Source organism: Hipposideros armiger, unplaced genomic scaffold (assembly GCF_001890085.2).
Source record: "Hipposideros armiger isolate ML-2016 unplaced genomic scaffold, ASM189008v1 scaffold_385, whole genome shotgun sequence".
Classification (NCBI taxonomy): domain Eukaryota; kingdom Metazoa; phylum Chordata; class Mammalia; order Chiroptera; family Hipposideridae; genus Hipposideros; species Hipposideros armiger.
In genome coordinates, this window is record NW_017731735.1 from 1202891 (window position 1) to 1223084 (window position 20194).

At 43.3% G+C, this 20194-nt stretch overlaps 1 protein-coding gene across 5 annotated transcripts; it reads left to right on the top strand.

Annotated features, from left to right (window-relative positions):
- The first annotated feature begins 291 nt into the window (after positions 1-291).
- On the top strand, positions 292-19473 carry CUNH14orf93 (chromosome unknown C14orf93 homolog). Of its 5 annotated transcripts, none has more exons than XM_019663133.1 (7): positions 292-373; positions 9982-10854; positions 13002-13322; positions 16682-16743; positions 16973-17076; positions 18329-18441; positions 18722-19473. In XM_019663133.1, exons 2-7 carry the CDS (start codon positions 10255-10257, stop codon positions 19139-19141), a joined length of 1620 nt encoding a protein of 539 aa, XP_019518678.1. In that variant the 5' UTR covers positions 292-373; positions 9982-10254; the 3' UTR covers positions 19142-19473. The 5 variants fall into 5 exon arrangements, with proteins under 5 accessions (XP_019518678.1, XP_019518676.1, XP_019518680.1 ...); XM_019663131.1 differs by lacking the exon at positions 292-373 and adding an exon at positions 540-615 and having other exon boundaries at positions 9804-10854; XM_019663132.1 differs by lacking the exon at positions 292-373 and adding an exon at positions 559-615.
- Positions 19474-20194: the final 721 nt, after the last annotated feature.

A 20194-nucleotide genomic window follows, 5' to 3' on the forward strand; every position in this document is an offset into this window, starting at 1 on the left:
TATAGTTTTAGCGCAATAGAGAAAAACTGGGGACTCGGGCCGAGCAAAAACAATGCCAAAAGTGTAAGACTACTTTGTCTTTCACCTGAAATATGGTACATACTTGTATGAATGTTCATTTAAAGGTGGTAGTGTTAAGCAATAGACATGACCCAGAGACATTCCACCTGGAAATCACGAGCTCGGCCCCCCACACCAAGTCCTTGATGCTTAATCCCAGTACAGAATTTTACTGATTAACCAAGTTTAGCAAATTGTCAGAAGGAGCTGGCTCGATGGATTGTCACTTATACTGGTGATGAGAACCTCGTTGCACTGAGAAAAAATGATGGGAAAAGTGAAAGGAAAGTGAGCGAGGTGGGGAAGCGCATAGGTGAGAGCGGGCTGCCAGGGTTCTGGTGGGAGGGGGTCGGGGTCGGGGGTCGGGTAGCCCTCAGGGGGCCCCCAGGGGCCCGCACCTCGGGGCGCCGCGCGTGTGCTCGCGGGCGGGGCGCCCCGCGGCCGACAGTGGCCAATCCGGGCGGGCGTCCGGGGAGGGGCGGGGCTTGCCGGCTCGGGCTCCGCGAGTCCTCCTTTTTGCACACACACGAATACAAAGAGCCATACGACCTTCGGGTATCCTTTTTCCATTTTTTTTCCCCTCCTTAATCTTGTGTGTGTGTTCAAAATTTTTAAAAATTGAGATCTGTGGCAGTGCTGGGGTGAGGAAACTGTTGCTAAGGGGAATTTGCGCTTTCCCCCATTTCTTTTTCTCTCTCTCTTCCTCTTTCTTTTTCCTGGTCAAGGTTTTAAATATACCAAGAAGTTGAGAAGCAGGATGGTCGTGTACAACTGTTTCCAGCCAAATTTATAGAGATTTTTTTTCCTTTTTGCTATCACATTTTAAGAACTGGTAAATTTTTATGGTCGAGGGATTTAAAATTTTTAGCCGCTTGGGAAGTATAGATTTTTTTTTTTTAAGCGGGCTGAAGGGATAATGTAAATTTCTGCCCCTGGCAACGTCGAAGGAAGCGGAGATTTAAGACTCCCTCTCAAAGCTGCGTGCGTTTTACACACCCTCACCCAGAACCAAAACCAAGTGGCTTGAATGTGGCAATTGTCCAAGGCCAATAGGTTAAAAATGTTTGGCTATTATATTGTGACACTCATTTCCCTGGGGAGGAGGGGGGGGGGTCAAAGCCCTTTTTACAGTGTGTCTTACACACATTTTCATGAGAACTGTGTGTGTGTGTGTGTGTTTCATGAAGCAAATAATTTTGTAAAGATTTATCATGGGGTTTTGTGCTTTGTGTATGTGTACAGTGTGTGTATATGTGCCATATCAGATTTTGTTTTCAAAAGTGATTGCCTTTGATTTTATGTGTGCAACGTAGCCCCTAGGATGTGAATTTATTTCTGTTGTGTTCCCAAATGTGATCCTAACAGGGTTTTGTGTGCAAATTCAAGTTTAGTAGAAAACCTATGCTTAGCATACTCAGGCACTTTGATTCTGTATTTATTTTTCTGCTCTTCTAAAGGATCAGATTGGTGAATAATTAATTGCCAAGGAGTATACAATCCATGTGGAAATGAGGGTAGGCAATTTATTGAATCTGTGGTTCAAAGCCTTTCTTAGTGACTGTTTTTGCCTAAGTGGTTTGCTTTTTATTGTCTCTTGTTCTTAAATGTACAGCTGTGTATATTTTGGCCTTTATGTGTGGTTTGGTTAGTGTGTTCAAGAAGGGAAGTTCTCTCTTGGCTTTTTGACAAAATTGTCGTTTATAGGTTGGGATTTGTTTGAAAAGCTCCACAGCTGGCAAAGTATCAGGAAAATAATCCAGTCAAATCCAATTCTCAAAAACTGCTCATGGTGGTCAGTGGTGAGAGGGAGGGGCCAGTGGAGGCAAAGGCAAATAATAAATAGAAGGGATAAGAAATGCATTTTTGTTATGTTGCATTTTTGTAATGAAAAACCTTCTGCTCACGTCTCCAAGTTACAGTGTAAAGTATATGAATTACAGGACAAGCTTAGAACAGAGCCTCCAGTTATAAGAGCTGTATTCTCACTTCCTTCTGTGAAGAGCCACTGTCTCCTATTAGGAGTCATACGGAAAATATATTCAAATCTGTGTTCGCAGATTGGAGTGAAAACACTGAAGTATATGGGGGTTGAGGGAGAAACTGGAATGTCACAAGTGTAATAGCAACCAGGAGATAAAATTAAGGATCTACTGTAGGGTTCAAATTTCATTACAACAAAACCTGTGCACGATGATGAGAATACATTTCCATTCTTCATCTAGCGCCCTAGTTTTCAAGCAATATTTGAGACACCTAAATAATACTGCGATAAAATTATTTGTAGAGATATTGAAATCCATTATCATGAAAGTGGCCCTGTGTGGGTTCTCTGCATGTCTTACCTAGACTGAATGTACTTGTATTTAATAGCAATGCAAGTCAGATCAGTGCTTAATAAATACTGTCTCAAATGTGGATCACTCCACAAATTAAGAACTGAGCATATTTTTGAAATCTAGTCGGATTCTAGTGACCTTTGTGATGGTGGCAGTGCTAGGAATTTTTAATGTAGTTTACCCTTTCTAATTCTTTTCCGCGTCACTGCAGGTCATCACATACACTTTTTGCCTCCCTTTTTAGCTTCTTAGAAAAGGGTGAACTCTTCCTATAGTGCAACACAGCCCAAGCCCCTGACATCCTAAGCTATTCAATTTTTATTAGAACCTTGGCTCATATACGATGTCTTTGCTTTCAGTTTGTTTCTAAGAAAGAGAATTCCTCCCATGAATATATAGTTGGCTTGGACTTCCTACCAAAGCAAAACAAAGCTAAACTTGGTTGATTTTGCTTGGGAATCCGCGAGGCCCCCAGAAATGAAAACAACTTTGAACTATGGGGAACTGCCACTTTGCTAGTGATACTTGAAAGATCTGTAACGAAGGCTGGCAGGAACGAAAAGCGTTCCACCACCAAAAGTATGACACCGATTTGTGGCCACTATATTTATAATCTTGTACACGCAACTCTGTAAGCAGCAGAGAACAAAAGCGAGTAAACAAACAACAAAAAAGTTAAAGATGGCGCCTGACGGCCTTGAAAAAGCCTCGTAGTCGTATTCCTCCCTGAGGAGGCCCCTCCCCTGCCTCGTTGAGTGACTGTGTATTGCAGCCAATAGCGTCCCTGAATCTGCTTTCCCCATAGTCTATCCGCCAATGACGAGGGGGCCAGAGGAAAAGCGGGGCGGTGCCTCCCCGCGTGCGCGCGCTGGTCGGGTACACGGGCCGGCGCTGCTGTCTCTTGGCTGGCTGAGCGCTCGTTTTGGTGTTGCTGAGTCAGCTGGCTCCGCGGCGCGGGGCACACGCGGTGGAACACCCATAAGGCTGCCAGAGCGGGACCGCCTTGGAAACTCCCGCGCTGCCCTCAGCCGGAGTCCGCAGAGCTTTCGTGGCCACATAGCCTACCCCTCGTGACCCATCGGGATCCCTGACCGCGCCTTGGGTCGCTCGGCTGACCGCCATTCCCTCCGAAATCATCCCTTTGGGACTCCCAGGGCACGCTCTACGATTGGGTCCTGGGGCAGGTCGTCCATTTCCCTGTGGCCTCGGAAGCAGTGCCCGGGCTCTGTTCCCCCTGCGTCGCTGCGGTCTTGCCTGTAGCTTAATCATACTGTATCTTCGAAAATGGCTCTGCTGTCCCTGGTGCCCACCTTGTCATCTTTGACTAATATTTCATCAACTAACGTTTACCGAGGGCTTTCTGAGCACATGATAAAGCTTTAGGAGCTCGTTTTTTAGTTTTTCAGTTTCTCCACAAATGCAGGAAGAGCCCTTTAACGTCAGGCACATTTATATTAAAAGCTTAAACCTGAAATTTTAATTTTACCAAGTTGCATTTTAGCAAATGTAAACAAAGACTGTGCTACACTGGGTTAAAAATTTGTACCAGTATACAAGTAATACTTGGAATTTTTTGGATTAAGTGGAATCATTTTCATGTTACCTCATTCTGCTCTCTGGGTCTACATCTGTCTTTTTTACCCCTAATAATGAGGTCTTAGATTTTCAATGCAGACCATCTGATTGGTCAGTCTTTCAAAATGCAGGAAAACAGTATTTTATATTTGCTTACCTGCCCTTGTGTGATAGAGCTCACTTCTGATAGATACAGGTTTTAAGAGGACCTTTTAACATGTGAGCCATTTTGCACCTTCGAGTGAAGGAGCAGGGTTGACCACAGCAAGAGTTTTAAGTGGACATTTTCCTTTTTTCTTAAAATGAAGATTATGGTATGAATTGCTATGCTTTCAGTAATCAACATTTAAAGAAGTTCATTGCTAACATGACCCTGAATGAGTCAAGGGTCCATTACAAAAACATGTATCATCTGATTGATACCATATCATACAGATCTATTAAATAGTGAGAAAACTTTTATTTTTCATAGTTTGGAGGTGAGCTCAGTCATGCAGAAAATTCAAACTCAGAATGGGTAGAAAGCAAGCAAGGGAGCTGCCAAGAGTTTGATATATACAATATTTAGTTCTAACAAGAATGCATGTGACTGGGAGGAAAGGGATAGTTAAGATTATGGACTCACCCTGAACTGTCTGTCTAAAGAAGATGAGTTTTTTTTTAATATTTGTAAAGAAAATATCAAAATTGTTGAAAAGTACATTTTGTAGGCTTCCTTTTACCTGTATTTGACCAATACTGAAATGAACCCCAAACACATATATTTTATGCAAACTTAAGTTTGACAGCTGCTGTCACTTTGTATTGGCAACTCATCATAAGATTGAAGATATTTTCCTGAACACTCAGTTCTAAAAACTGATAGCATTTTGCAAAAGGCATATATATTATTCTATGGTGGTCAATCTTAGTTTATTCTTATTTTTTCTTTCGTGAACAAAAATATGAACTTGGTTTTAAAATAAATTAGCAATCAAATTGCAGAAGTTGACAGTATCAATGTTTAATAATGTTATAGATACTGCCTGGTTAATTTCCTGCAGTTGCTTTGCCAAACACTCCATGTATTGCTTCATGGGGGATTGAATTAAAGGTATACATTTTGAGAAGTAAGACATAAGAATAAAGTTTAGGTATGTTACTAATGTGACAGGGTTAAATGGGCTTGAGAACCTGAAGCTGCTGATGGAAAAAAGCAAGAATAATTATGTTAGGTCTGGAGTGTCATAAAAGAACTGAACAGGTTGTAACAACAGATAATGGAGCAGTGCCCATAATACAGTTCTGTTATCAATTCGAATTATTCGTACTGAGGAAAATCTGTCTCCAAAATAGAAAGAATGTCCCTATAGTATGCAACTTTGTCTTCGTCTCTCCACCTCAGCAAATCTTTGCTCCTGCATTCATGTTTTCTTCTCTGCAGTCTCAGGGAAGAGCTCGCCTTCCTTCTCACATTGGGAGGATCCTTGTTAGAAGAAAACTTAAATCCTTTTCTAATATCTTAGTTCTTTACTTTTTCAGGGACCTTTTTCTTTCTGATTTAAAATATACTGAAGCTCTAGAGTCCCTTCTGACTTCTTTCCTATTTTCTTCCCTTCATAACTGAACTCTAGAAAACGACTTCTTGTCTTGCTTCCATTTTCTCTCCATCAATTCCTCCTTTATCTACTGCATAGTATTACTTTCACTACAAAAAAAAATACTTCTCTGGTCATCACCAATGACCATCACAGACAAATTTTTTTCCATCTCTTTAAACCATTCTGCTGCACTTGTCACCATTGATTAGATACACTTTCTTGACATTCTTTCTCCTTTGGCTTTTATAACACTTTTTCTCCCACCTCACATTCTTCTCTTTTAATGAAGACTTTTCCTTGGACTGGCCGGAAGTGCTGTCCTTGGCCTTTGCATTTCGCTCTTTATATTATTTACCCTTTGTTGCACTCATTCACTCTCTCAGGTTCAACTACAACCCTCCTGCTAAAGATTCCAAATCTGCATTCCAGCTCTAACCTTCCTCTTGGTTTTGTTTTGCAGCCTTAGTCAGTTGCTTTCAGTACATTCCATTTAAAGATGTTGCCATCAGTTGAAATTTAGCATGTTAATTAAATACCTATCTTCTCTAACATTCTCCTCTCAACTTCCTCATTTCTATCATTATGTTAGTGGTATCATCTTCTGACCCTCAGGCTTATAATCTTGAAGTTGTCCTTAACTAATATCTCTATCCCCCATATTTATTAAGTAAAGAAATATATTTATCAGTTCTTCCTTCAGGATGTTGCGCCTTTATACCCACAGCTCTCATTCTCATTAACTCACTTCTAGATTAAACAGGCTCCTAATCTCTTAACTGTTCCAGTTTTAGGTCTAAAAGGGGTTAGCAAACTGCAGTCCATAGGCTAAATCTGGCCTGCCACCTGTTTTTGTATGGCCCAGGAGCTAAGAATGATTTTTCTATTTTTTAATGTAAATATTAAATGTAATATTTTGTGATATGTCCATGTCTGTAAATAAAGTTTTATTGAAACAGCCTTGCTCATTTGTTTATGTATTGCCCATGGCTGCTTTGTATTACAATGGCAGAGTTGAGTAGTTGTGACAGAAACCACATGGCCTGCAAATCTTAAATTGTTTACTGTCTGGTCCTATACAGAAGAAGGTTTGCTGACCCCTAAGAGTTTCCTTAACTTGGTTTTCAGAATGCTCTGTCAGCTTTCTTTACCTTTCTATATAAGCCCCTTTGCTCTGAGCTCTCACATGTACCCTGTTAATTCCTGTAATGTTTGATTTTTGTCTCATTTGTCATGTCTTCATACCACCCTACCAGTTCATTCTGTACATTGCTCAAGGCTCAATTGGAAGTTTTTCTTCTGTAGGAACTCTTTCTTGTATGATTTCCATTCTGTTGATATTTCCTTATTTTGAACTAACTCCTCTGGAAGTTTTTAGTCTGTACCATATTTTTAGGCACTCGTGTATATTTTGCTTTGTTGTTTAAACATTCCCATTCTCACATAAGCTGTAAGCTCCTTTTGCGTGAGCGTGTAGGGACTTTGTCTCCCCTTCCTTTGAGTACTTAAGAGGTGACAGTCCATTTTAGTGACTCATCCTTTAGCATGGCATTACGTATAGAGAATTTTTAGAAACATTTTTTTTTAAACTTGTTAACCTTCTGTAATGGGGATATATGTAGCTAATGAAATTAGTGTTTTGTTTTGTTTTTAATTGCTACCCAGCATTTAAGTTATCTCATTAGTAAATATTATGTAAAATATTCCTTTATTACCAGCTGACCTAGTTTCTTTCCTTATCCTTTCATTTCAATGTCTTAGAGTTTATGTGGAAAACTATAGCAGGAAGCAGGGAAATTAAGTCAGCAATAATATTTGTAGGAAGCAAAAGAGTTATTTGAATTCCCATTGTGCTACAGTGCACTGTACTTAATTCAAGAAAACACCTATTTGTTGCTTTAAATGTGACATTCTAAAATGGGCATAGTATGTTAATACACAAAGTAGAAAAGCAGAAAGAAATTGAGGAACAAAGAGAATTCACAATAGGATTTTATATTTAGCATTAAAAACTAGCAAGAGTTGAATGTTAGTCTAAAGCCAGGTTGTGATAGTAAATAAATTGAAAATACTGTTTTCTTAATTACCCCTTTGTAATTTGTATCACAAGGTTCTGTACCTATAAATACATCTTTGTAGACTTGAATTTATTGTTTCTTAGAAATTTGATACTAAATTTAGGGGAAAATCCCCCAAAATCCATTTCAAGCCATTGCATTATTTTTGAAGATTAGGAACTCAGGATGGGTGTCCAGGATGGGAACACAAAGGCTTCAGGAATAATTATAATGTCATCCAGCTGCTATTGGGGAGCAATGCCCATGTTCCAGCACTCTGTAGATGCCTTACATTTATTACCTATAATCTTAACAAAAACACTGGGGCTCAGAAAGGTGAATAATTTGCCCAAGTTCACACAACTCTTAAGTGGTGCAGCAGGATGAGAAACCCTGCCCTTTTTTTTTTTTAACTTCCTGTTTAGTGCTGTTTCAGAAAGGTGACCTACCTAGAAAAGACGGTTTAAGGGAGCAGGAAGGGCTGGAGGCAGGCACCAGGCAGGCAGGGATAAAGGCTTCTTGCAAGAAAGAGCAAGTTTTGAGGGTAAGAGTAGTGTAGCAGTCATCAGTTTGGTACCAGAAAATGTCCCCAATCCAGTGTCTCAACCTGATGCATCTTAATTTCTAATTTTACAAATACTGAACCCAACTAGCAAGCATTTGTATGTTACCATCTGCATAACTTTCTTTTTCTCACAACACTCATGTTTCAGATTAAACTCTGCATGATGTTGGTTAAAAAATTTTAAAACCCTGCAGGAACAGTATAGGCCCTTATTTAGGAAGGAAAAGGATATATAAATGATTCATTCATAAATTGACATAGGAATCACTTAGTGCTTTCCTTTAACCTTTAGTTTTAATTTGGTTTTAACCTTTAGTTTTAGGTTTAGTTGTGCCTTCCAGTGACTCTAATGACAGAGAAGCTGTAAATGGATTTGAGTTAAATTCTTGCAAGAAGTGAATATCTGGCACAATAAAGCATTTCTCTATATAAAAAGGGTGGAAAGAGCAAATTAAAGACTATTCTTTAATAACCAAATGTAATGAAAATGCATTGTCAGATTTACATTTTAGTACCTCAGAGGCAGTGATAGTGCCTGTTTCTGAAATAAGATTGCTGATTCAAAAAAAACCCAAAATCCCCAAATCTCAATATATAGAAAATTTTCTTAACCTCCTCCTCTCCTTTTAATTGTGATGTTATAATTTACAAGGTAAGTTAGAAATGTATCTCTTGAGGAAACTGTAAACATACTTAAGATTTTGTCACTTAGGGAGCTTCAGGCAGAAGGATTCTTTTTTCTGTAATCAAGTATCATTTAGAAAATGACAGTATGAAGTTCCTTGGAGTGTTCTCAGTGGTACAAATCAACCTTTTCTCCATATCTCTCCTCTCTCCTCTCTCTCCCTACCCCCTTCCACTCCCCCAGTAGTTTAGTTACTTAACTACAGTGATTCAAAAAAGAAGCAGTTTATCATTGATATTCTGGTTTCTCCTTTTATAGGGGCTGGTCTTGTGGGCAGAGGGCAACACCTAGTTATTTAGTCATTCCTGTTGAGCTTTGACTCTCCCTTAAGGAGCAAGGGAAGTGGAGATGAGTGGCCCCAGAGGTGATCTCTGGGCTATGGGTGGGCAGGAGGATTCAGAACAGCTAGTTTCCTTTGCAGAGGTGCAGGCCCAGGTGTATAGCTATGCAGCCCTGGGTTACCGCAGCTGAATTCTCTGATCTTGCTTTTCCTTTCATTTCCCTACCCCATCCCCAAAGCATTAATGATATAATAGTGTGAGGTTGGTGACATTGAGGACTGCAGTAATTGGTATATTTATTTAGGAGTCTTACTCTGAATGTATATGTATAAAAATTATAGAGATGATAGAATCATGATTCTTTAAGTCAACAAAAAGTGGTATCAGTTCAAAAAAAAAACCCACTAGATTGAAAATAGATAACTGGATTCTGCTGTCTTCCTCTGACCTTAGAAAAGATATATAACTTCTCTGCACGTCTTTTCTCTAGACCTGGTGTAATATGTGTTTCTTAGAGCTGCCCTATGGATGAGATAACGTACATGAAGTGTTCTGAACTCCTTAAGGAGTAGTGTCAAAGCAATAAAATGCAATACTGTTATTATAGCAAAGATAGTGAGGAGAAGACAGATCTACATTTTCTTCCTTAATCTTCTAATCTATCCAGATCCCGGTGGGTCCTTTTTAGTCCCCCCTCTGTTCCTTAGGTTGGCGTGATAGGGGGTTCCATGCTTGGGTGCAGAAAGAATGCCTTCTACCTTGTGAAACCGTGTTCATCAGGAAGGCTTTTGTGGGCACCACCTTTTCAGTAAGGGGTAAATATGACACCCAGTGTTTTGTGCTAGGGGAGCACAGGATCTGCAGACAGAAGAAGGCATCTATCTCCTCTGCAGGCCGAGGAGAGGCAGCCATGGACTGTGTGCGCCTTCACGTCTTGCCTACTCCTTCACAAAACGCACCGCCTGGTGCCCAGGCTCCTCTGATCACCCTCCATGAGAAAGAACAGTGAATCCAAAGAGGCCAGTGCTTCCTACCAGACTCGTGAAGCCCAGTCAACTGGAGACACCTGTTGGAGCAGCCCAGCTGTGTGAGCGTGGTGGTTTCTGCTTTCATCAGCCATGTCCTTCAGTGCCACCATTCTTTTCTCCCCTCCCAGTGGCAGTGAAGCCAGATGCTGCTGCTGTGCCTGTAAGAGCGAGACTAGTGGGGTCAGCACAGGCTCTCAGGGCGGGAATCCTCCTCCTGGCACCCCTATCACAGTGACCGGACATGGCCTGGCTGTTCAGAGTTCAGAGCAGCTCCTGCATATTATCTACCAGCGGGTGGATAAGGCAGTGGGTCTGGCGGAGGCTGCTCTGGGTCTTGCCAAAGCCAACAACGAATTGTTAAAACGTCTCCAGGAGGAAGTAGGTGAGCTGAGGCAAGGGCAGCTGTCCACTCCTGATGAAGATGGGGACAGCCGGGCACATGATTCCCCACCCGAGGAGCCCGGGCCTCTCAAAGAGAGTCCGGGGGAAGCCTGCAAGGCTGTATCTGCCGTGGAAGAGGAGTGTGACAGCATGGGCAGTGGCGTGCAAGTGGTGATTGAGGAGCTGCGGCAGCTGGGAGCAGCCTCAGCTATGGGACCTGGGCCTTTGGGCTTCCCAGCCCCTCAGAGAGATGTGCGGCTCCCGGGCTGTGCCCTGGCGGCCAGCGAAGGGCCCCCAATGCTCAATCCCGTGAGTATTGCTGCAGAGCCGGACATGAGTGTTGTTGCTCCTTAGTGCTTTCCTGGCCTTTCTCCTTTTTCTCTCTCTCGGTTTTTTTCTTTTCTTTTCTTTTCTTTTTTTTTGCCATGCTTAAACCCTTCTTTTGGTTGTATTTGTGATAGAACAGCACCAAATTTCCTTTGCCTTCAGGAATAGTCAGCACTCCTATCTTCCTGAACCATAGCCTCTTTGGCAGGAGGTCATTTCTGGTATGTGTGGTGATGGAGGTGCCCTTCGCTCCCTCTCAGTAGCTGTGTGGCACCTTCTCCTTCACAGCTGTTTCAGCTGCTCCATGCGCTCTGCCTCTCCTGGCGAGAATGCCCGCCATGCACAGACGGCTCATTCATATTTTATCACGGGCCCTCTGCTTGCCAAGACGAATTCAGTACAGAGGAATGGGAATGAGAGGGGAGAGAGGCAGAGGTGGAGAGAGAGATACAGAGAAGGAAAAAGTGAGAGGGAAAGGACAAAGATAATAGAAGACAGGGTAGGGAGGGAAAGAGGCAGGTGGAAATGAAGCGTCGCGGAAGGCGAAAAAGTGAAAAAAGGAGCATAGAAGAAAGGCAAATCTAAATGGGGAAAGAGAGAGGAAGTCCGAGGTAGGTGGGAGGAAGGTAGAGGAAAGGAAATAAAATGAGGAAAAGAAATGGACAACTGAGAGTTAACAGTAGGAGAACAACATGTAGGGAGGAGGGAGGCAAGCAAGCATATTTGTGAGCAGGAAAAGGCATAGAAGTACATCGTGCTATTTCAGTTTCTTTATTGCTCAGGGCCATATGAGCAGGCAAATCCTGGCTGGGTAGAGTAGAAACTGCAGAATGTCACACATGGAAGTATGAAAAGGAGATGGAGCAACTATAGAGATCATAGAGATGGGAAAATAACAGATGTGTTGCCACTTGAGAGACAGTGGGAGGTCTGTCAACTCTCCTCCACCAGGTCCTTCCTCTGCTCCCTCCCTTTTCCTCCTCCCCCCATGACAAGGTCCAGACACCCAGTGAAGAGTAGAAGAGCAGAACACACAGGTTGGATGGGAGGATGCAACTTCCAGTCCATCTGCTGGACCTGAGAAAGGAATGTGTGGACTCTCCTGTCCCCTTCCAGTGTCAACCTGCAACTGGTCACTGCTCCCGGAAGGCCTGGCCATGGGGGTGGGTTATGGCCATTGCTGCTCTCCCCAGTCTGTGCCTGGCCAGGACTACCAGTGGTTTGGGGCTGCGGGAGGAGGAATTGGGAAGGTGCGAGGAGGCAGGAGGGTACCAGGCCAGGCAGTGCCCAGAGCTTTGGTTCTTTCAGGCAGGGAACGCTTCCAAGCCGACAGGATGGAATTAGATTTCCCAGCGCAGAAAGCAGCTCACAGGTCTATAAATCTCAGCCTCCTCCCCCGCTTCTTTCTGTGTTTTTTCCCCCCCACTTTTCACTGTTTTGTTTTCTTGGCTGCAGAAATCCCCCCTCCTTCCTTCTTCCTTCTCTCTCCCTTCCTCCCTCCTTCTTTCCCCTGCCTTGTATGTCCTTGAGCGAGGGCACAGGCAGGCAAGTAGATGGCAGGGCAGTGACAGTCGGATGTGGCCAGGGCAGGATCAAAGTGAAGACACAGACTGGACCCCCAGTGGAAATGTGGGTGGGTGGGGGAGTCAGTGCTAACCTCTCTAGAGATTTCTGACTGTATCTCCTCCCTTTGCTTCCATTTTTCTCTGATTTCTCCTCTTTATTACTATTGTTATCATTTTATTTTCTTGCTCCTTCTCTTGCTTGGTTTTTCTTTCTTCTCATCACTTTCTCCCCCATCCCTTTTAGGCAAAACACTTACCTAGCTACAGTTCCTATATCCAAGAGCAAATCATAAATGACCCCTCACAAATAGAGTGTCAGAGACATGCCTTATCCTTGTAATCAGTCCTACGGTAACCATCCAACACGAGAGGCCCTGTACACACAGAAATATTTGCCCAACACTCCCATAAGAGTTCCAGAGAAACAAGCCATTGACTGTTAAAGACTGTGCTAGATTCCCTCCTGCTTTCCACTCTGTTCATTATCCTTGGCCAAAGATTGATGGTTGACCAGGTTCCCCTAAGCCTGGCTGGCTAATAGGCTATTCTTTTTTATGTTCTTAGCTGGTGGATGATTATGTGGCCTCTGAGGGTGCAGTACAGCGGGTGCTGGTTCCTGCTTATGCCAAGCAGCTCTCACCAGCCACACAACTGGCTATCCAGCGGGCAACCTCAGAGACAGGGCCAGAAAATGGAACCAAGCTGCCACCACCCCGCCCTGAGGACATGCTCAGTGCTGCTGCTGCGCTGGAAGGTGCCTTGGAAGAGTCAGGTCCTGGGGGAACTGGGGAGTTGAGACACTCTCTAGGGTTTACTGCTTCCCCATGCAGGACCAGAGGGAGTGGGCAGAAGAACTCCAGGCGCAAGCGGGATCTGGTACTCTCTGTGAGTGAGCTTGATTTCTATTAATTTTTCTTTAGTCTGGAAAGATAAGTGAAGAGTGAAGTGTGGGTTGATTTTAAACTTCCCATATTGATCGAATGGTATCATGAATCTTACTGGAGTTGGAGGAGCAAGAAGGAGATTGTTCCATAGCTCTAAGGATGGGCAGTCCCCTGCTATCGTTGGAACATTTTTTAGGTTTTTCCAGATAGATTGATGTCTTCCATTTAAGAGGAGGGCATTGTATCACATCTCCCAAAGATCTAATAATCCTGTTGGGACGATCTTTAAGGGACTGAGCAGTTTGACCACCGAAGGGTAGCACTGGAAACTGCCTGCAAACTACTGGTGTTCAGGGTAAGTGGCAAGCGGCCCTTTGGCAGAAAGGCCAGAGTGCCCTGAGGTAGTCCCAAACCCCAAAGATGCAGAGGGCCACTAGACACTAAGCTCAGTTATAAAAGTTTGGGGATTCTAGTGAGTCTGAGAGCTCTTGGCAGGGAAGGTACAGGTCTGAATCAGTTCTGTCTGGAGCCTTGGTGTGGCTTAAGCCCTAGGAACATTGCTAAACATCTACAGTGCACGGAAAAGCCCCTACAGTTATCGGTCTACAATGTCAATAGTGCCTGCCAGTGAGAAACCCTGTTCTCGGGTGACCACAGTCCTTTGGGTCAACTCTGTGCCTCAAAACATCTTTCTGATAACCGTTGAGATGCTCTTTAGCCATATAATGCTCATATTTACTGTAACAGCTTTCCATTCTCTGGATAATGGTTGATGATATAACTTGAGAGTTCTTGTTAGGAGTGGTGACCACTCAAATCCAACTGAAATCTTATCACAGTATGTCGCCTATTTCCTCTAGTCTTAGCAAAGATTGAAAACATTTATACCACCTTTATTTACGTTACTTCTTTCTTTTTCCTTTTTCTAACAGTCCTACTCTTATTCTCCCTTTCATTTGATTTGTTTTTACACTGGGTGAATCTTTTTTCCCTAGGAAGGAAGACACCATTTGTAATCAGTATCAACTGGTTTCTAACCTTCATTTCAAATTTTGGTTATATTCAAGGACGTCTCGCTTATCAAGAACAGGAAATGGGTTTAGTTTCTTTGCCATGGATTTCTGGCCCAAGAGGTCCAGTCTTGTTGCCAGTGATAAAAATGGAGGCATTTACCTAGAAAAGAGGGATTTCAAGGGATTCCCCAAAACTTCGTAGTGTTTAAAATACGAATAAATGTGTGATAATTCTAATTTGCATAAAATCAGGGTTTTTTTTATCCCTTCCATTTCTCTCCAGCCTACTGCCTTCAAAAAGAGGTCTAGTGTTAAGGTCTGGCTTCTTCCTGCCCTTTGGAGAGCTTGGTGGAACTGCGGGCCTTCTGGGAGGACAATATGCTTACTCATAATAGTACTTAAAAAGGATCTAGGGTACCAGTGAGGGAATTTAGCTGCCCATCACAGAGGAAGGTTTAAAATGTTCTTGTGCCAGACTGGGTTTAGAAGGAGAGGGATAGTTGCAGATTTTCACTATTCAACCTTTGGCTCTGGGGAGGAATCAGAGAGACATCTCTCCAATCTGCTGAGGCTGCTGTGGGTTGCTGCTAGGGATCCAAAAGGACCAGATCAGAACTCTTAATTCTTGGAATGCTGCAGATCCCAGCCACCCCTTGGGAAAATGTATTTATTTTTAGCTCGCTCAGGAGGTAAGTGAGCCAGCAGCCTTTAAGTCTTAACACTTATTGTCTAGCGTATTTTCCCTTTCCACTTCAGGACTGGTTTGATTTTTATCAGCTCATCTCTTCCAAGCCACTTGAATTAGAAGCTATGCAATGCCTTTTTTTTTCTTCTTTTGCAACTCTCAAATTCTTTCTGAAACATTCACACATCCCCCAGTGATTCCTTAAGTTTGGACTTCTAATAGGTAGAATAACTTTATCAAATATGAAACTAATGTAATAGACTTTTTTATAGAATGGAGACCCTAGCCATAAGAGTTAACAGTAATTTCCTAAGTTGATATGGTCAGTTAGCCATAGAGGTAGAAGGGTAAATTGGGACATTTCTGAATATGAAGCTGAAGTCTTGAGATCAGGATATGAGTCTTTCAGCTTGGGACTGGGTAACTTCCATTGACTGCAGGAGCTTGGAATGAAAATATAATCAGAAACAACAGAATTAAATTTAATAGGAAGAAATGTTAAATCCTTTAAAAAAAAGTTACAGAATAATGGAGATAGTAATCCATGTGAAAAATGAACTTGAGTTGATTACAGGCTCACTATGAATGAACCCTATGACACTGGGTAGGGAGGGGGTTGCTAAGAAAGCTAACACCATCTTGGGTTTCATTCCTAGAAGTGTAGAGTTCCACTCGAGAAAGTAATGCTCCTTTTGGCCAGACCTCAACTGATGAGTTAGATTCGGTTCCAGGTGCCACGTTGTACGAGGGACACTACGAGGGAAACCTCATAGTTTCATGAGGAGTCTATCTGGAAACTCTGTCATAAGGAATGGCTGAAGGACATGGGGGTATTTAGACCAGATAAGAGAAGACTGGGAGTACATGAAAGCTATCTTCAAATATTTCAGGTGCTGTTATTGGCAAAACTGAAGAAGTTTTTGGAGCAACTAAGGCAGAATTTTTTAACTACTAGACATATTCAACAGTAAAATAACTGACTCAAAAACTAGTGAGAACCCATCATTAAAGGTGTATAAGCAAAGCTGAAAGACAGCTTGTTTAATGATGCGAAAGGGAGGTTGGACGATAGAGTCTCCAAGGTCCTTTCTTTTTCACATTTCTGTTATTTTAGGTTTGTGTTTTTCAGACCATGATGTGTATACCCCTGCGATTTGTGGTAAGGTACAAAGGAATACACCTGAGGCATTTTCCTGGGTCTTCAATTTTACTAAAAGATTTTGGAAGACATTTTTATATTAAAAGAAATACAGATACACTGTGAAGAAATTTTTTAAATTGCAATAGGGTCTTCAAGAAATGTCCACTTGCTGTAGTCCTGGAGCAAAATATATTTGCTCTCTCCTGGCTATTGGGAGTATGTTTGTGGAAATATTTGAGACCTCCTGCTCTAGTGATCATATTCCCCAGGAGCGGAAGTAAGACTCCGGATGATCTTGGAGTCTTCACACAAATTAAATGAAAATCGGGTGAAAAAGGCCCCAATAGAAATACTAATTTAGATAGGCCCTCTGGCTAAGAAAGGGTACCATTGACAGAAATGGTACCCAGACTATGGGAAGGATTCAGACAGACAACTCCTAGGAACAATACCTAGGGACCAGAGGAGGGTTTCATCATATCCACTCCTGGCTTGATTCTGTGTTTGTTTTTTCCCCCTAGAAATTGGTCCACAATGTGCATAACCACATCACCAATGACAAGAGATTCAATGGGTCTGAAAGGTATGATCCTTTTAAGAGAAGAGACACAAGGTACTTTGCCAAGGAGAGGGAGGTAGAGGGGCTGCTCTAATATAACAATGAGGCTAAAGCTTTGATCACACCATTGCCCCTTGTGTCCTATCTTAGGCCATGGAGGAATTTTACCACAAGTTGATTAGTGCTGGGAATCTCTATCTGTCTAGTTTTTTAAATGCTGACTGCTTTATTTACTCTCTTCTCTTTGTGGCAGTATCAAGTCCTCTTGGAATATTTCAGTAGTGAAGTTCCTTCTGGAAAAGCTCAAGCAGGAGCTGGTGACCAGTCCCCACAATTACACTGATAAGGAGCTGAAAGGTGAGAAAAACTGAGTTAACTCCCATCTCAATCCTTTCTCCACCCCGTTTCTGATCAGAGGAGAAGAGGCATAATGGAGATGATTTAGGTAGTTTCGAAAATAGTGGATTTAAAAAAATGTTTGGCAATTCTTCTCACCTACAATATTCACAGGATTGTCTCTAAATGCATTTTTATTCCCTTGCTCAGTCTGAAATGAAAACGGGGGAAAGAAAGGGCTAAAATACCATCATGCATGATGTTTATACAGGGCCTGAATCTTGGGTGTTATGAAAAGGAGACCAGAATCCAGGCCTGCCCTTTTGTCCCTACGTATTATATCCTGGGTTTTCTACTTTCCTTGCTCTTCTGTTATTTGTCTGTAGCTAACCCTGAAGCATTAAGAAAGCTAACGCTGAAGAGGGCCATGGTCATGATTCGTAGAGCTGGCAGACTTGACACCTGTCTGAGTTAGGAGGGCTCCTAGGAGTCTTCACTGGTTGTGCTAACCACGAAACAGACCAACCAAGGGATGAGAAGCAACTTGCTTAATACTACCTGGCAAGTCAGGCACAGAACCACAATGGGTCCAGTGGGTCTGTCCACCCCCAGTCCAGGGAGTACCACCATATCACACGGGGCCTTGTCAGACCCAGTCCTGAGCAGACCTGACGCCTCACCCCCCACCCACGGGAATGCTGCCACCTCTGGCAGGCAGGGCAGCAGTTCCTAGGCTCATGGGAGCCCCGTGTCCCTGCCTACAGCCTGTAACCATCAGTGGGGCCCTGTGAGGCTCAGGCTTGTGCTCTGTTGTTAATAATCATGGTGGGTGGGGGCTGACCCCAGCTTCCAGGGACTGTCACTGTGGATGCCAAAATGGCATAGCGGAGATAAGGGGAATAAGTGACAAAGCCAACTTTTTACCAAAAAAAAAAAAAAAAGAAAGAAACCTTCCACTGAAAAGCACTTGTAATCCCCTATCAGTAGAGTAGAACTGGGGGTACGTTTAGTTAGGGGCGGAGGGGAGGGAGTTACAGAAGCACTGGCGTTATCTTTTTCTAGTGGGAAAGATGGGAGGAGTTAGTGTTGGAGATGGAGGTGGGCAAGGAGAGCTAAACCAAAGAGAAGTGAATTCAAGCTGATGGATGATGGGTAGTTCAAGGAAACCCATCATCTAAATAGTGATTCTCACCCTCCCACCCAGTAGTGTTAGGGCAGAACAAAGGGCTGAGGACCGTTGCTCTTTGCTCCTACCCTTCTCCCTTCCCACCAGGAGCCTGTGTAGCCTACTTCCTTACTAAGAGGCGTGAGTACCGCAACTCCCTGAACCCCTTTAAAGGCCTGAAGGAAAAAGAGGAGAAGAAACTTCGAAGTCGCAGATACCGGGTAGGTTTCTAGGCCTTCCTTTCAAGATGCTAAACTAAACCCTAATAAGCCGCAGTGGCAAAGGCCAGTGGTCCTGGCACCTGAGAACAGCGTTGAGAAGAGAGCCAGGAATATAGGCAGATAGAGGAGGGGGGTAAACTAGTTCTATGATTGGACTTGGGGGCTGGGCTCTCTCAGGCTTGGATTTTACACAGCCTTCCTTTCATCCAAACTCTCTCCCCAAACCTAATCTGTAGTTGGTTTCTCTTCCTAATCTCTGTCCTGTGTTCCTACTCTATAGCTTTTTGCCAACCGATCCAGTATCATGAGGCATTTCGGACCTGAGGACCAACGCCTGTGGAAGGATGTGACAGAAGAGCTGATGTCAGATGAAGAGGACAGTCTTAATGAACCAGGTGTCTGGGTGGCCCGGCCTCCCCGTTTCCGGGCCCAGCGCCTCACAGAGCTCTGTTACCACCTGGATGCCAACTCTAAGCATGGCACTAAAGCCAACCGTGTGTATGGGCCTCCCTCAGAACGATTACCTTCTGCTGAGGCCCAGCTCCTTCCACCAGAACTTTATAATCCTAATTTCCAAGAAGAGGAAGATGAGGGAGGTGATGAGAATGGACCTGTCACCCCATCTTTTGACCAGCCCCACAAAACCTGCTGTCCTGACTTGAACTCATTCATTGAAATCAAGGTGGAAAAGGATGAGTGAAATCTATAACCAAGAGTGACTCTGGCTTCTGCCACTCCCCATGTCCCGGAAATGGGTGGCTATGGGGCACCCCAGAATAATGAGATGTCCTCCGCAGTCTGAGAAAGCAAGTCTGCCTCTCTTCTTAACACAGTCCCTATTGGAAGTGGAAGCTGGAAGCTCTGGTGGGATAAAAGGACTGATCTGGAAGGGGCCCCCCACACACACACCCCGTGTTGTGAATGGCAAGCCAGACAATGCTTATTTCTAAGCATAAACAGTGCCTCTGAAGAGCCTGGGATGAGAAAAGGAGGTGTATGGGTCTAAGAAACATGAGGCCTTCTTGACATATGCCTGGGTCTCTGAGTTTGTTTTTTGTTTGTTTGTTTGTTTGTTTGTTTCAGGTTTCACTCAAAGCTCTGGGGAAGCAGCCCTGGTTGTACTTTCTGCTTCTCAGTGACTGCTGGTCTTGCTCTGCAGTGGAAGCAGCACTGGACCAGTCCAGGGTAATACTGCCACCTGGTGGGCCGTTTCAGTCATGGGCTTGAGTCTTCTGAGCAGAATAGGGGCTCCATCCCTGTTTGGGAATTAGGGTTTAGATGTAATAGGTAATGTTGATTGAATTATATAAAGCAGATTTTATTATTCCCATCTTACACATGAGGAAATTAAGACTTAAAGAGTTTTCATATTTCAATGGCACCTTCTCTGTAACTGTGTGAGCAGGTAGTATACAGGGCTTTGTCGCTATTTAGTCCTGTCAGCCAAGCTGTATTCTAAGGAAGGGGTGGTGTGTGGGTATGTGCGCGCGCACACACACACACACACACACACACACACACACACACACACACAACACACACAAAATGTGTGCATTTTGAATAGATTGAGAAATAAAAATGGCTTTCTATTCAGTCATTCATATAGCAAACATTGATTGCTTACTAGGTGTAAGGCTTCTTAGAGTGGTGTTTAAACTGACTCCTGAAAGACGGGGAGGAGTTAACCAGAAGGAAAGGGAGACCAGGAAAGTGTTTCAAACATAGGCAACAGAAAGAGAGCATAGACAAGGAA

Coding starts and splice junctions, on each gene's coding strand:
- CUNH14orf93 (XM_019663133.1), top strand. CDS start 10,255: ATGTCCTTCAGTGCCACCATTCTTTTCTCCCCTCCCAGTGGCAGTGAA. Junction 16,744..16,972: donor AGATTCAATGGGTCTGAAAG/GTATGATCCTTT, acceptor TCTTTGTGGCAG/TATCAAGTCCTCTTGGAATA. Junction 17,077..18,328: donor CACTGATAAGGAGCTGAAAG/GTGAGAAAAACT, acceptor CCTTCCCACCAG/GAGCCTGTGTAGCCTACTTC.